At 50.0% G+C, this 16,206-nt stretch overlaps 2 protein-coding genes across 4 annotated transcripts in view; one reads left to right on the forward strand and one right to left on the reverse strand.

Annotated features, from left to right (window-relative positions):
• Positions 1-561: 561 nt before the first annotated feature.
• Positions 562-8,072, forward strand: RLBP1 (retinaldehyde binding protein 1). Of its 2 annotated transcripts, XM_074917470.1 has the most exons (8): positions 563-841; positions 1,667-1,710; positions 1,944-2,072; positions 2,350-2,551; positions 3,675-3,853; positions 4,562-4,720; positions 5,376-5,486; positions 5,595-8,067. In XM_074917470.1, the coding sequence occupies exons 2-8, from the start codon at positions 1,699-1,701 to the stop codon at positions 5,751-5,753; spliced, it is 951 nt and encodes a 316-aa protein (XP_074773571.1). In that variant the 5' UTR covers positions 563-841; positions 1,667-1,698; the 3' UTR covers positions 5,754-8,067. The 2 variants fall into 2 exon arrangements, with proteins under 2 accessions (XP_074773572.1, XP_074773571.1); XM_074917471.1 differs by lacking the exon at positions 1,944-2,072 and having other exon boundaries at positions 562-841; positions 5,595-8,072.
• A 1,319-nt stretch (positions 8,073-9,391) lies between these two features.
• ABHD2 (abhydrolase domain containing 2, acylglycerol lipase) overlaps positions 9,392-16,206 on the reverse strand; it is a 43,002-nt gene continuing 36,187 nt past the window's right edge. For both annotated transcript variants that reach the window (XM_074917468.1, XM_074917469.1), the window contains exon 11: positions 9,392-15,922. In XM_074917468.1, coding sequence (XP_074773569.1) covers positions 15,726-15,922 — 197 coding nt within the window. In that variant the 3' untranslated portion in view covers positions 9,392-15,725. The remainder of the gene's footprint in view (positions 15,923-16,206) is intronic.

The raw sequence follows: 16,206 nt of genomic DNA on the forward strand, positions 1-16,206 counted from the left end.
ATGTGTCTTCATCATGCTGGGATGTGGATGTCCCCAAACCCCTTGTTTTGCTGTCCTGCTGCACCCACGCGTGGGCTCAGCACAGTCCCTGTGGCATCCCAGGGCTTCCCTCCCTTGCAGGTCCACAGCATCACCCCAGGTGGGGACTGGGTTCCAGTTCCCAAAACTCCAAGCAGGCAACCATCACTTGGGCGCATTGTAAAAATAAATATCTGACTATTTTTTTATTTTAAAAGCTGAAAGGGGCCACATGCTGGTTTGGGTGGCCTCATTGGGGAGGAGTTAGAGAGCTCCAGGTGGGACCAGCCCCAGGAGCATCCTCTGCTGTGGACCCATCCCCACAGCCAGACCCTGCCCATGTGGCCACATTCACAGTGGGACCTTGCCAGGCTTTTCGGGGCAGAAACCGGGGAAGAGACCTGGCCCCCTCGCCCCAGGGGAGCGGGCCGGGATGGCAGGCTGCCCACCACCTGCCTCTGCCCCTGCTCCGTGCTAATGAGCGAGTTACACAACGAGAAGCTTTTATACTTGTTAATCGGGTCCGGCATCCCAGCCCGCCCCTCCACACACGCTCTGGCTGGCCGGTGGAGCCCCAACTCCCTCCTTCCCTCTCCTCAGCTGCCTTTTGTAATGTTTTAATGGGGTTTCTTGCCTGGGTTGTGCTGAATTAATTACAAAGCTGCAGTGAGTTGATGCCTTGTGACGGTCTAATCCCAACCCGGTGACTCTACAAAGCTTTCACCCAGCTTTCTTCCTGCTCTACTCCGGCCTCATTGTCCGTGCATCCGTCTCGGCCCCGTGCACTGACCCTCTGCAGACGGTTCAGCTTTTCCTCTCCCTGGTGAGTATCTGGGGCTTTTCTCACCCGAAATAACTGCATCAGAGACCGCCATCCAGCCCTCCCTTAACTTGAAGACTCTAAGGCTGGGATTGTTTGGAAAAGTGGCTGGAAAAAGGGGATGCCTATTCCTTGGTGGGAAGAGGATGCTCCTGGGAAGTGGTTGAGCTGCGGCCAAGCATCCCTCGCACAGCACGGGCTGACAGTTGGTGCTGCAGCCGTTCAGGGGCAGGGTCGGGCACTGGAGGGAGGGTGAAGGCAGGCTTCCTCTGCCTCATGCATGGAAATAAGGTGTTTCACCCAGACTGTGTCACAAAGATGCCAAGAGGCTGGTGGTCCAACCTTGTAGCTGGTGATGAGCTCTGGCCTGGAGCAACAGGCATTCAAGCGTTTGGGAAACACCTTGGGATAATGGGGCAGTAGAAATAAAAGGCAGCGAAAGCACGAGCTAGCTGCCCACCTGGCCAAAGCTGGGCGCTTGCCTCTGCCCATATGAGGATGGTCTGAGATGAAATGGCACTGGATGAGTGCATGGTGTTGGGGGTCCCCACGACATGCTCCCAACCACTGATGGAAAGGCAGACCTGGAAAAAAAAAGATGAAGGTTTCAGATGATCAATACCCATATTTTTAAGCTGCTTTTGCAAACATCCCTGGTGTTTCTCAAAGCTGCTCAACCTCTTGCAGGTAGGCAGACACAGGCAGTATGTGATAGAGATGGTGGTTGGGAGCCCCTGACTGAGCAAGAGGGGCAGGGGATGGGGCACTGGGGGGCTGCGGAGGCCATTGGGATCCCCACTGCTGCTGATTCCTCCCTCCCTCTCCCAGTGTCCTGTGGCTGACGGAGGACAGAAGACGACATGTCTGCAGTTGTGAGTATTGTCCCTGCACTACCCCCTCCCCAGAGCTCTGAGTATCCCCCCTGTGGTGCTGGGACGGGGTGCACCTCACACACCCCTCATCTCCCCGGCTGCTCTCCCACCCCCTCGGGTGCAGGCATGGAGGCTCTGCCCTTCCCCACAGCCCCCCATCCCAGGAGACCTGTGGTGGGGCCTGGAGTTGGGGGAATGGCTGGGGAAACCCCACATCCTCTCCTCACCCCCAGACGGGAACCTTCCGCATCGTCTCGGAGGAGGAGCAGGCCCTGCGCACCAAGCTGGAGCGCCTTACCACCAAGGACCACGGCCCCGTCTTCGGGAGGTGCGAGAAGATCCCCCCGCACACCCTGCAGAAGGTGAGGGTGGCTGCAGGGGGTTGGGGGCAGGTGCAGCTCAGGGAACCTGCTCCTTTCTGGGGGCCAGAGGAGACCTTCAATGGGCTCTGGTGTTGTGGGGGGGATGCACAGGGTCTCTGAGTAGAGGACCTGGGTGACCCTGCCCTCCCTGACAGTATGCTGCAGTGAGCATCACTGCACCCCACCCGCCTTTCGGGTGCCTAAATGACCCCTGGGGTGTTTTGGGGTGCACAGGGAGTATCACTGAACCATGCCTGCTCCCCTTTCCCCCCCCCAGGCAAAGGATGAGCTGAACGAGACGGAGGAGCAGAGGGAGGCAGCGGTGAAGGAGCTGCGGGAGCTGGTGCAGGAGCGGGCGGGCGGCGAGGAGGTGTGCAAGGCGGTGGCCGAAAAGGCGCAGGGGATGGACGACTCCTTCTTCCTCCGCTTCATTCGTGCTCGCAAGTTCGACATCCACAGGGCCTACGACCTGCTGAAAGGTGGGGAGGGGTCCTGTGCTGTGACAGCAGATGAGGACAGGCTTAGCTGACACCCTGGCTTCTCCCAGCCCCATGCTGGAGCCTTCTAGCCCCTCGGTCTAGGCTGTGCGGGCAGAGCAGGACCCTAGCATGGGAAGGAGATGAGGAGAGAGGATAAAGAGAAAAAGGCAAGGCTGGAGACTCAAGATGCAGGGGAAAGGGTTGGAATGGGGAAGGAAGTAAATGAGGGTGATGCAAGGAATCCCACAAAACCAGGACATTCCCATTCCTTGCTAATTTACCAGACAAAATGGAAAAAAAAACCCACAAATGCATTTGGCGGTGGCAGGCTGCTTCATTTGTACAGCAAACCCAGCTGGTTTGGGCTGCATCCCCTCGAGGAGCCCATACCCTATGCACACCCTATACGTGCCCCTCTGTAACCCTGTAAGAAGCCAATCCTGCACCCACCCTGACGCTTCTGGGCACAGTGTCTGGTGGGCTCAGCACCCCTGGCACCCCTCGAGGGCTGGGAGCAGGTTGGGGGGCTTGGCACCCCCTCCCTGACTGGGGGTGACCTGTAGGGATGGAGGGGGAGCAGAAGGGCAGGCAGCCTGGGGGGTGGCTGCCGGCGGGAACCTGCCTGGCTCTGTCTCCACTCTTCTTTGTGTTGGTCTGGGGGATAATGAGCTGTAATTATCAGCGCTGGCTCCCAGACGAGAGGTTTTGTTCGTCTGCATTTTCCCAGGACAACATTCCTTATTTTGTGCAGCAGGGTGCCAAGGGAGGGGAGCTGGAGGATGTCACCCAAATGGAGAGGAAAGGGAGAAGAGAAATGAGGGGAGAAATGAGTTTTATCTGCTCATTGAGGTGTTGGAAGGAAGGCAGGTGTGGGAAGACCCTGGCATGGGGAGAATAACACCAAGCATGCTGGGGCTGGGGCTGGTCTGCTGCTGAGCTCCTTTTTCCCACATTTGCCGGAGGAGACCTGACCTGTGTGGTCCCCCGGCACAGGTGTTCCATAGCTCTTGGGCTCAGGACCAATGTCTCACCACTGCCAGTCCATCCCATCTCTGGCGGCTCCCCCAGCTCCCCAAGGCCAGGCGAGCAGCCGTTGTCCTCCCCCATTTCTGCCTTTCTCCAGGCTACGTGAACTTCCGCCAGCAGTACCCCGAGCTCTTCGACAACCTGTCCCCCGAGGCTGTGCGCAGCACCATCGAAGCTGGCTACCCCGGCATCCTGGCCACCAGAGACAAGTACGGCCGGGTGGTGATGCTCTTCAACATCGAGAACTGGGATTACGAGGAGATCACCTTCGACGAGGTCAGCCCAGCTCAGCTGTTGCTCCCAGAGCACTGTGATCCCACTCCTGGGCTTATCCTGCTTGGCACGTCTGAGCGCAGCACCCCTTCCACTCGCATATGCATATGTCCACACACAGCCTCCCGTCGCTCAAGTTGAAGCAAATCTTCAGCCCTTGGAATTTATCCTTCCAGGGAGCCTGAGAGAGCATGACCCATCCCAAAGTGTTCCCCTTCCTTCCCCGTGATGCAGTGCAAACTGCCGACCAAATTTGTGTGTGCATCCCCCAGCCCTGGTAACACAAGGTGAAGAAAGGCACCACGCTATTAAATCCAGGTGCTCTAGAAAGGAGGAACCTGCAGGGGAGAAGAGGAGAAGAGGAAAGAGGCATAGGGCACAGAAAGGGCTTCTTGGTGAAGAGGTCTCCAAGCATGTAACTCACAAGTTATCCAAGCTCTGTTTTCTGCTCAGGCCTGAATTTGGTGGCAACATATCCTTGGTCCAGATCTGAGATGTGCCCACCTTTGCCCAGCTTGAAAGGGGAATGTGGTGGTTGTTGAGTGTCCCCCGACATGCCCTCCCTGCTCTGAAGTCCTGGAGCTGGCTCTGGCAAGCAGTCTGGAGTCAAGCAGACCATGGCTAACACTCCACGGGACTCTTCCTGGGAATCTCCTGGGGTCTATGGGAGGTGAGACCTAAAACCAGACCCTGCTGTCTCTTCCCCATCAGATCCTTCGTGCCTATTGTGTTATCTTGGAGAAGCTGCTGGAAAATGATGAGACCCAAATCAATGGGTTCTGCATCGTTGAGAACTTCAAGGGCTTCACCATGCAGCAGGCATCAGGGATCAAACCCTCTGAGCTCAAGAAGATGGTGGACATGCTGCAGGTGAGGTGGCAAAGCCTGTGCCCAGCAGTGGCGGGGCAGGCCCTGGGGGAGCAGAGAGCTCAGGGAAGGGTGAAGGCAGGGCTAGCAGGGTTTGGGATTGCCACCATACTGGCACTGTAAGAAATAATTGTGGAGAGGCTGTTCCCTGGCACATGCTCCTGCCCTTGCCAGCTAATTGGCTGGATCCTGCAAGATGGATTCTATTTTTCTAGCCCCAGTTCCCTGCCCTCTCAAATGGCCAACCAGAAGCAGTACCACCACTCCTTGCAGCATCCTACAGCATGGCTGGAGGCCTTTCCTCACTACTCTCAGCCCAGCCTGGTCCGGGCTGGACAGAGACTCACAGGCACTCCAGGATTTCTGCCCTTAGAGGACAAAGACACTCATCTCTCCCCAGGGAAGGAGGACAGCAGCGAAGGGGTCTTTCTTATGGAGTGGGAGCAATGAACCATCTGTAAGGCTCATCAGCTTCCCTGGTGCTCCTGGGGTTGGGACAGACGATCCGCTGGGTCAGAGCAAAAAAGGGGCTATCAAAGAGAGAAGGGGAGATGGGGTGAGGGCAGCTGTGACAGTGCCAGGGTGTCCACTGCTCCCTGCCTGGCTCTGCATTGCCAGCACCCTTTGTAACCATCTGTGTCTGGGTTTGGGATCCTAGGACTCCTTCCCAGCACGGTTCAAGGCCGTCCACTTCATCCACCAGCCCTGGTACTTCACGACCACCTACAATGTGGTCAAACCGTTCCTGAAGAGCAAACTGCTGGAGAGGGTGAGTGTGGGAAAGGGACCTGGAGGCAGAGGCGTGTCCCTGGCGGAAACAGTGGCTGGGAAGGGTTGCCCAGGTCCTCTGCTGAGGGTCATTCTCATGTCCCGCCAGGTCTTTGTGCACGGGGAGGAGCTGGAGTCCTTCTACCAGGAGATTGATGCTGACATCTTGCCAGCAGACTTCGGTGGCACCCTGCCCAAGTACGACGGCAAAGTAACTGCAGAGAAGCTCTTTGGGCCCCGCATCGAGGCTGAAGACACGGCTCTCTAAACCGGAGTCTGCTCCCCATGCCCTGTAAAATAGGATCAGAGGTGGCCCTCTAACCCCAACCACCTCCTTACTGTAGCATTGGTTGAATGACTGCTCATGATGAGGCGCTCTGGGTGTGTTGCTCTGTGCCTGTCCCTCCCCTCCCCAAACCTGGCAGCAGGCTGCCTGGCAGCCCTGTCCCTCCAGGGCAGAGCATCCTTCCCTTGGGAGCCAGCAGAGAAAGGAGGCCACCAGCCCTCTCCGGCAGCATGCCCTGAAGCTGAGGTGGGAGGACAAGGAGAGTGTCTGCTCTGGGAAGGGAGGGTCACAGCAAGGGGGAAATAAAGTGTTTAACAGCAGAGCTCTGGGGTCCCATGTGACAAGGAATGGAGGTGCAGCTTTTTGGGCCCTGGCTGTGCTGCTGGTTCTAAGGAGGTCAGGAATGTCCGTGCTGTCCCCTTATCACTGACCTCCCTTTGGCACAGGGACCAAGGAACCAGACACCACCATCCTCCCTCCATACCAGAACAAGCCCCACCCCGGCTGGGCAAGGACCCCCAATTCCCAGTCATCTGCTCTAATCAGCAAAGAGAAAACAGCCCAAAAGATACTAACAAGAACCCAATCAGGGCCCCATGTGGAACTGGCTCTGCCTAATTCCTGCTCAGCCAGGCAGGCAGGGAGGAGGAACAGAGGCTGCAGCAGCCACTAAGACTGGGAGATGGATTTTAACCACAAACAGCAAAAGACAAGCAGAATATACCCTCTAAATCCTTCAAAAGCCTCAGCACAGCTATTTCTCCTAGCACTGCGTCATGAAAGGGAGCTCAGTCAGGGAAGCCCCACCAAAACCCACCGATGGCTGAGGAGGGTCTTTGCCCAGCAAACAGAGCTGTGCCTGATGCTAATGCTAATTAGCCCTTGCTAGCATGGAGTCAGCAGGACTGGGATGGTGGGAGGGAAGAAGGTCCCTCTTCTACAGAAGTAGCTGTGTCCCAGGCAAGGCAGTCTGTTCTGGTTTACGGACCAGACATCACCTCCAAGGAGCTGATCGGGTACCTGTTTCCAGACCACCTTCTCCTCCCTTGGCCGGCTGTAGGCCTTGGAGAGGAGCAAGCTGCCGGTCTCTGCCCAGGCTACCTTCTTGTCAACCTGGTCCTGCAGCGTGCCCTGTCCCTCCTCCCTCCCTCCCAGCTCTGCAGCTACACACGGGCGCCTTTCATCAGCCAGAAGACCTGACCCCCACCCGAAGTGGAGGGTGCTGACAGGAGCCGCATTCATCAGGGCGCTGGCTCAGGCTCAAACTAAACACGACATTGGCTCCGAAGCTGTGTAGAGGATGGGGCCTGTCTGGGCAGAGGCAACTGGGGTTAAATCTGTTTTCTCCAGCCTCAGCAGCACAGCTAGTCCATGCATGGCAAGACCCAGCCTGAGGCTGTGCCAGCCTTGTGCAAGAGCCCAGAGGGAGAGCAAAAGGCACCTCTCTGCTGCCTTTGGCTCCTTACTGTGCAGTGCTCTCTGCGGGGCCGGGAAGCACCTGGAGCCATCCCAAAGAAACCACGTGTGATCCCTACAACCATCAGGCCAGTGCAAACACAACAGCACAGCTTGCTTGGGAGACAGAGCAATTGCAGCTCACTGGTAAAAACAGAAAAAAAAGCCCATACATACTCCTGTGACGGGAGCACCACAGCACTGTCTCTGGGATTTGGATCGGGACAGTCACAGCTCTTGGGAAGTCCCTGTGTGGCTGCTCACCACTGCTGGGACGAACCATCAGCCAGGCGCTTGGTTTGACAGGGAGACAGAGAACAGCACAGCAAACAGAGCAGGGACCGCGTTCCATGCAGGCCTCAGCTTCCCCCCAGAGTGACTCTGATGAAGCAAGGAAAGAGTTTTGAAGTAGATCTAACAGCCAAATTGCAATGGCTAATAAACTAGAGATGGAGCCTGAAACGCTGCCTCCCACAGAGCAGTTCTCATTACGGGGGAAAAGCAGCAACAGTCCTGGGCCGGGCCAGCCCCCTGAACAGCTCACCACTCCCAGTTACCCTCCACATCTGTCTCACTTGGTCTATTGGTGAAAAAACACACACCAGTGAGGTCTTAGTGTCAGTCAAGTAGTGCTTTTAAGAGGGTTTTTCTATGCCCTGAGCTCAAAGATGTCAGCGTCCTGGCCAGAGATGCTGTTGTGTGTTTCTTCTGCCAGCAGCTGAAAGATTAGGAAATCCACTCACTCTCAAGTGGGGAAAAACAACAGATGAGGATTTCTGCAGAAACACATGAGCCAGAAGCTTTTGCCACAAGCTCCAGGGAAGCTGTTGTCCCAGAGGAGAGCCCTTCCCTAGGCTGCAGGAAGGGCCACAACTAAGCCCTAGATCCTGCTTTGGCTCTTAGTCCTGGCACAGCTATAGGTCTGGCTCTGAAAGATTCTTCCAGCCAGCAACCTAGTGGTACTGGGAGAACCTGGGGCCTGACACAGGGCTGTCACAACCAAAAATAGCCCTTCTTCAGTATTTTCAGTGCAGACATTCAGCTTTTAGGCTGATGCTGCCTCTGTTCTCCACTAGAGTGGCACCAAGGACCTCTCTTGGCCAGAAGACAAAAAGCAACTAGGATAGGCTTGAATATCACTCGTGCTTGTGGCATGTGCTGAAGGGAAGAAAGGGGGAGAAGATAGCCACCCCCCAGCTAGCTCCCCAAGCTGGGCCTTGGGGAAGGCTGAGCTGCCAGCCTCTGCCAGCTGCCAAGAAAAGCACATGCTCCTTTGCTCAAGAGCCTGCTAGACACCCTGTGCTTAGCCACCAGGCCCAGCCCCAGCAGCTGTGAGCACCAGGGCAATTGCTGGACACTCCTATAGAGCCAGAATTAAAACTGACTTCTCTCTAGAGGCTTCATGTAGCAGCTGTCTTTGTGGCAGAGAGCAGAACACAAGAGAGACAGAGGGAGGCTCCAGGTGGAGATGACAGTGGCGGCGGGGGCTGGCAGACCATCCATATGTTGTTACACATGGCCCCTGGGCAGTCTTTCTATTTATCTACTCGACACCGACTTCAGCTTTCAGCAAGTAGCAAAGCCAGGTCTTTGAGAGCTTAGCCCAGAAGCTGCAACAAGTGAAAGGTGAAGACACCCCTAATGTCACCCCTCTTGTCCTCCCTACCCCAAAAGTATGGAAGAGGGAAAGCTTGAGGTTTTTCCCTTAAAGTGAGAATAGCTAACTAGTAGGACAAAACCGAGGAAAGAGCAGAATTCATGAAACAGGAGTTATTGACAAAAGTTATCCCATCTGGAAGTGAGGGAGCAGCAAGCCATCTCCTGCTTTGGTGGACACCACAGGGATATAAGGCAGTCTTCCCCCAAGACAGTCTCATTTTAGACAGCACTAGTGAACAGAAACTAATATCTAATACTAATTCACATGTAAGGTCTGAGGTTAAGGGATCCCTCTTGTTCCTCCTTTAGCTCATCCAAATCTCATAACTGTGGGAACATGTTCAGATACCCAGTTGCATTTTACTCAATATTACCTTCTTGGACCAATATATTCCCCCATCAGACAATCCTCTCTCCACTGTGGAAGTAAGGAAGCATGGCTGCTCTGCCTGTCAGGAGACAGCTGGACTTCCTCACCCAGTAACACTGTACACAGACACAACATGTAACACCGACTTCAATAAGTCCTTTATTTTTAAATAAAGAAATCCCACTGAATCAAAGATAACAAAATTACATTTTGTTTTGCAATGACCTCCATTTTACACCGCACAGAAGAACAAAAATTAAAGAAAAAAATCAAAGACATAATTTTATATATTTATATATATAATTTTAAAGGTAAACATCAGCAGATATAGAAAAATTGCATTGCTAGTTGCAAATCATCGCCCCTGCAGGTGTCAGCTCCAGAGAATCTGACTCAGAACATGGCAGCAGGGAGGGTGTCTCAGTATACAAGCTGTTTCAGGGCACTATTTAGAGGTGGTTCCAGAATACAGTTTGCCAATTTGAAAATATTTTCATAGTAAACTGCTCACCAAGAACACTAGAAGTCACTCAGCCTGTTCTAACACAGCTGCATGGACAAAACAAGAAGGGCACAGGTCTGTTCTTCTTGAGCTTTCCACACACCTCTTCAGCTTGGGATTTTCAGAGAAAGAGGTTATGCTTTCTCAAGAAGAATGTCTAGTGATCTGTCAACTGAGAATTATGGTCAAGACATCAAGTAACACAATGAGAAAACATGCTCCTTTGGAAAGTTGCTGACTTGGGCTAAGCAGTAGGGTTTAGTTATATCAAAACACAAGTGGGTTTTATTTGTTTGGGTTTAAGATTTCCCAGTTGTCAGGAGCCATGAGAAGGGTCAACATCCCAGTTGAGCTATGGTAGAGATCCTAGAAGAAAGTCCTATATCTAATCAAAGCTCTTGCATGACCAGAGATAGACAATGCAAGCTTGTCATTCAGACAGAAGCAAAAAGGCTTTGCGTAGAGCCACCTTGAGGGATCAGGCTCTTTACTGGCATTAAAACTACCTGGGTTAGGCCAGGCCCTTGGGTCAGGCAGAAAGAAAAGCCTTTATCCACAAGTGATGCAGGGATGGAACTTTTGGAGAGTGTCGAGAGCCAGCCTGATAAATGCCACCCTGGATTGCAGTGTTTGTGTCCGTTGATTAACCAGCAAAACCAAGAATACGGATGTTCAAAATACAACTGTTCAGGATAACCCTGGAAACCCTTCCCCCATAGTGTGGAAAGCTGGGAACTGCTTTGATTCACTGACAGCACTTATGCCTAGGCTCCCCCAACAACTGAGAAAGTCCAGGCCAGTGTAACAGATATCCCCAGCGATAAAAGGGGTACAGTTATAAGGCACCCCTCCCTTAGGCTGGTGTTACTCTGAGGCGTTCTAAGCTTAGAGAAAACTCAGAAAGTCCTCACCCCAAGAAGCGCTGTTTGCTTTTCACCTAGAAGCCATGAAGGAGATGCTGCTCTGAGTCACTGTGACTCCAGGACCTGTTCAACCAACAGACCTGCCTAAGAAGTAAGGACACATGGAGCATGAATCAAGCCAGAAACAAGATGCTCTTCACAACAAATAACTTATAAATGCAGCACAAGGCCAGGGTCTTTTCTGGTCTCCTGGAAAAAGACTGTGAAGAATTTCAATAAGCTCCAGACAGGCATAATATTTCTAGAAAAACCTGGAAGCGATCCAGGTGACTAAACTGGTTGGCAATTAAGTCCTGAAGTTGCTACTCTGCTCTTTCTTTTTTCTGAGACGTACTCACTTAGGCAATCTACCTCCAGCTACACTGCTGGAAAGTTAATAGACACAAGCACTTTGAGACTGTAAGGTAACAAGTCACATATTAAGCAAAGCAAACCCTCCTTCTATGACTCAGTCCCTACTGCTAGAGGGAGCAGAGAGCTGAAAGCAATCCACTGCTTATGTACATTTTATTTTAAGCCTTGAAATAGACTGTAGCTAGTTGCACGCTGCCCACAAAGGTCCTTTAAGTCAGCATGCACTTTTACAGTGTATGTTGCCAGAGGGGTGTCTCTACGTAGTGTCTGAAAACTCATTTACTAAAAAGCCAAGCCCCAAAAGTTGACAGAGCTGTTACTGAAGTCTCTAGATATGCTGATGTCAAGGGAGAAGGAGAAAAGGGGCAAGGCACCACGTGTCAAAGGGCTATGGTCTAGGAACTTGTGACATACCCAGGACAGATAAGACACGGGTAGCTTGGCTAAATTCAATACTGGAGCTAGTAGTTCCCAACATCTTTGCTCAATGCCCTGTCTTTGTAACCTAGAGCTTCATAAACAGAAACTGCAGAAAAATGCTCAGGAAAGAGACTGCAGGGAAGTTCAAGTGTCTGTCTTTACCATGCAGCTACAACACGGCCAGACCCATCTGAAAACACCTTCAGTTTAGAAGCTAACCAAGGGACTGTTAAGAATGCTGGCAGATCTGATGTAGTAGAAGCTGAAAGTCCCTTGTGTTCAGTAAGAGCAAGTCCCAGCTGCTCAATCTTCAGGTCTCTCCAGACACTGACAAAGGTGATGGTTGGACCAGCCTAACCATCCAAGAGTAACAGTTCTGCAACTTGCTATCTGACTGAGAGAGTCCTCAGGGTTTACATTCAAGTGCTACTCACATGCAGTCACAGGACAGAGGTGTGTACACTCTGCTAATGCTCTTTCTAATTCCAGTTTGAAACTAAGCAGAGCACATAACAGATTCATCATGCTGTAATCTTGAACTGCAACATCAGACTATACTGTAATGATCTACAAGTGCACACTTCAACAACCTCATTGTCTTGACAAGAGATGAGAAAGACAACTTCACCTCTAAGACTTAAAAACTTAGATTGCATTTAAGGTGAGTTCACTGGGCAAATGAAAACCACTGGCCCACATCACAAGACTACTGTTGCCTTATTTTGGGAGAGAAGAGTATTGCAGATGAGGATTGGACAAAGTCCCATGCATTCTGGGGTACTGGCACTAGGTATCAGTTGCGAGTCACTGTCAGCAGCAAGATTTAATACACAATTCCCTTCTTTGAAGGTCTTTAGATAACATGGACTGCAGATTAACTTTCTGCTCTCCCACTTCCTTAAAATCTCTAAGTTACTGCTGCAAGTCTGACACCATGAGTCTTGCTTTGAAAGCAGCATCAAATTGATCAAGATGGAGAGAATAGGTTTTTTTCCTCACTGCTTCCACCTACAAGCTTAGTAAGCTGAACCTCAGCTCCAGACACCTTGCACAAACAACCCATGACAAAAGCTCTTCCCCAAAGAGGCTAGAATTAGTTGATCAAGTCACAAGTGGTTTGAACAACTGTAGATGCAAGTGCAAAAATAGGTCAAAAGAGCAAGACAGAGACCCATATTACTTCTGTAGTTGAGTTTCAGAAAGTTCACAGCATCAGCACTTCTCAAATATGAAGGCTTGGGTTAGGTGACAGGAAGGAGTATTCCTCAAGAAGATCCTCCAACTTTAAAGAAAAAAAATATCTATTTGATTAGAGAAAGCTACAGCTCCTGCTACTTTGAGAGTTGCTCAGTTGCTCACCTTATTTTAGGAGACTTGCTTAAAAACAGGTCATTCATTGAGTGGCCATCTGCTGTGCTGAAATCAGTTTGAAACAAAGGTACATTTAACAAGAAGGTAGCTTCCTCCTACCTCAGAAACAGAAAACACTGTTTGAAAGCCTGGTCTGTCAAGAATGATCATCTTTACAAAATGGAAGGAGGAAAATTTTTTTCCAAGAAAAAGCTTCCCAGGACAAAGCTCTGCTTTCAGAAGGACTGGCATGACTTGGCCAAAAAGCAGACGCAAAACACTTGCTTTGCCTCATTGCAGCATTAACCTTCCCAGACAGTACACAGCCAGTTCTCACCCTCCTGACTTTCATGTTCTGGGCCAATCAACAGCTGAACTGTTCTGCCAGTCTGGAGTCCTGGGGAAGGAGGCAGAGCTTCAGCCAATTGAGGAGCTGGGCAAAGCACTCCCGTTTTTGATAATGCTCTCAAGTTGAGGAAGTCAGATCTTTTGCTCTCAAAGGAGATCAGATGCACACTGATATTTCTTTCATAGGTATCCACATGTTGGGTCATATGATGGGCTCTTCACCTCTGCAGTGGTATTGGTACCAAGGACAACTTCTGTTCCTCTAGAGCTGCCTGAAGTTGATACTCAGCACAGCAAAACAGCATTGAGGAAGGACACACGAAGCACAAGATGGACAGTTCTGTTTCAAGGCAGACAGCCATGACCCGTGGAAGCTACAGCTGTAGCATAGTATGAAAGTCAAAACACTTCTAAAGTTGTAACCCACTGGAGATAAAAACCATATTCCCCCTACACACCTAAATTTATACTGTATCTATTTGATGTGTACAAGTGTTGTTTACACTCCACTTCTATTGAAGTGAGAAGATATTTAAGTCATATCCAATGAATATTACATGAACAGCTACTTAAGCAAAAATCTGAAATGTCTTTTATGACAGATTTTAGTGATATACAGATGCAGTATGAATAAGAAGATAACAACATAGAGACAAGATATCCATCAGCTAAGAATATCCTCGCTAACTGATGCTCTAAAATAGTTCTTAAGGAACAGCCACAAGCATGGCCAAGTCTTGCTATAGCTTTACTTGGTCACATCTTTTCTTTGAAGAAAAAAGGAAACCTGTATTTACTATCATGGAGAATGTGCAGATATCCACAGTTCATTGTAACAGGCCAAGGTATCTGGCCTAAGGCAAATGAAAGGAATTTCCTGATATGATAATGCACCTTTGCTACAATAGTTAATTATTGCTTTATTAAAACAAAATCCCACCTCTCCAACCTACTGAAGTTCAGGGACAGGGCAGTCCAGAAGGCTTGTTCCCCTATATTATCAGGCTGAAGTCTTGCAGCTTGTTTCACCCTTAAGCTATAAACTAAAGCGCCTGGAACATGGACCAAGGCTGAAGCAATAAAGTGCTAATTGATGTGGGAAGTGTGACAGAAAAAGAACTTCACTGACACCGATAAAGAAGTCCTAAGGATGGATTAACAAGACTACAATATTGACAGAACAAACTGTAAAAAAAGATTGGAGACTGAAACTTTGTGGTCAGATTGTCATGGGACAACTTTCCTTCTGGGGGATAGACTAGAGTCTTTAATAATCATCTTGGCACAGACTATAACAGCCACTTGAGGGAAAAGCACAAGTGAGTAGGCATCGTTCCTGCAAACAGCTTTCACACTTCACTCTGCACATTAAACTAGAAGAGAATGTCTGGGCGTGGAAAAGGAATTAAAAGTAAGGAAGAGCCCAGTGTCTTACTGGAACCAGTAATCCTACATCATTCACAGAGATAGAAGAAGTAGTTAGCCATGCAAAGATACCATTTTAGTTGCACGGGGCTAGAGACATCCAGTTCCCCGTCAACTGTAAGGCAAGTCATGTGTCTGAAAACCATCTGATGCTTTGAAAAGGGAAGAATTTTCATGTAATTTACCATGACATAAGGGGAGTAAATCTAAATAGATACCTTCCCCCTCAACAAATTAATCCCTAACAGAGTACATAACTCTCTATGAAATATTCTTAAAAACAGACTGACCTCACAGAAAGATTCTACAGATTCTTAATCACAGGGTTTCCATTTGGAAGCCAGAGCCAGCTTTAAAAAGCCCTGGGTCAAAAGAAATAATATCCAGTGCTAAAAAGATGGCTATTTTTAAAAAGAGGCGAAGATGACAAGAAGGTGACTGATGTAGTCTTGGTGCAAGAACATGTTTACATAGAAACATTAACTGGTATTACCAGCCTGCAGCTTTTCTCTACCTGGAGTCCCAGCATAAAGACACCCCAATCCAAAGATAGCTGAAGCATGAAAAGTTATGTATTTTTTAAACCAATTGACTTGTGTAAGTGCATTCCTAGGAAGTAAAAGGCTCCCTTGAGATGGTGCAAGGCTGGAACTCCACTTGCAGTCAAGCATCTGTTTTTCCAAGCCACATTTCAGTGGCTTACAGACTGAACCACTCACTGGCTTGTAGCTTAATACAGGGCTTTTCCAGCACCAGGACAGAGGAGAGCAGAGCCATAGTTACCCTGTCATCTACACCTATACAAATGCTGCAGATCAAGTCTGACCAGCAGATGAAGAGATTTTGACATTTGAAACTTCTGCTATATTAAAGCAAGCAGTCTTTAGCTCAGTAACCCTGTAACAAGTCACAGTCAATCTTAATTCTTCAAGCAGAGCAGTAAAGTACAAACCCAAGTGACTATATATGTAAAGATGCTCTGACCAGATATTAACCTCTGCTTTAACTCCACTTTGGAAGAAAACATTACAATCAAACCCCAGCCATAGGATATACCAAGGAGAATGGGAACCTGAAGCAGCAGGTGAGGGAACAAGATGTTCCCAAAGGGGGAGATATACTGAAGCTATCCAGAGTCTTTGGGTCAATTACTCCTGGCCAGATACAGCCTGCTCTGTGTCTGAGCAGTGAGACTTTGTCTTCTCCCATTGGCAGATGGCATTGGCATACTGTACCACAAGCTTATCCATCCAGGTAAGAGGTTCTGGGAATAGTACAGACCCCTCAAAAAATCCCAGGTGGCCTCCATGAAGGGGCAGCACATGCATGACATTTTCCCTTTTCTCTGTAAAACAAAGAGGCACAAAGTTCCAGAAAGTTACCATTTTTGGAGGTGAGAATGAAACCATCTTAAGTTGTGATAATCAATATCCTTGGCATAGCATCTGAACTAGAGGAACAACCATGTGTAGGAAGCAGAAATGCACTGACAAAGGCCATGGCTACTTTGAAGTCCAAAGCACATAGCCTTACTGCTTCACAGAACAGTACAGACTGCAGGAACCAATCCCAGCCAGTACAAAAAGGTTGCCCAAGAAATGCTGCTGGTTGAGGCCCTGCAGCAATATG

This window comes from Athene noctua, chromosome 13 (assembly GCF_965140245.1).
Source record: "Athene noctua chromosome 13, bAthNoc1.hap1.1, whole genome shotgun sequence".
NCBI classification, from domain to species: Eukaryota; Metazoa; Chordata; class Aves; order Strigiformes; family Strigidae; genus Athene; species Athene noctua.

Coding starts and splice junctions, on each gene's coding strand:
- RLBP1 (XM_074917470.1), top strand. Junction 2,073..2,349: donor CCCCGCACACCCTGCAGAAG/GTGAGGGTGGCT, acceptor TCCCCCCCCCAG/GCAAAGGATGAGCTGAACGA. Junction 3,854..4,561: donor AGGAGATCACCTTCGACGAG/GTCAGCCCAGCT, acceptor CTTCCCCATCAG/ATCCTTCGTGCCTATTGTGT.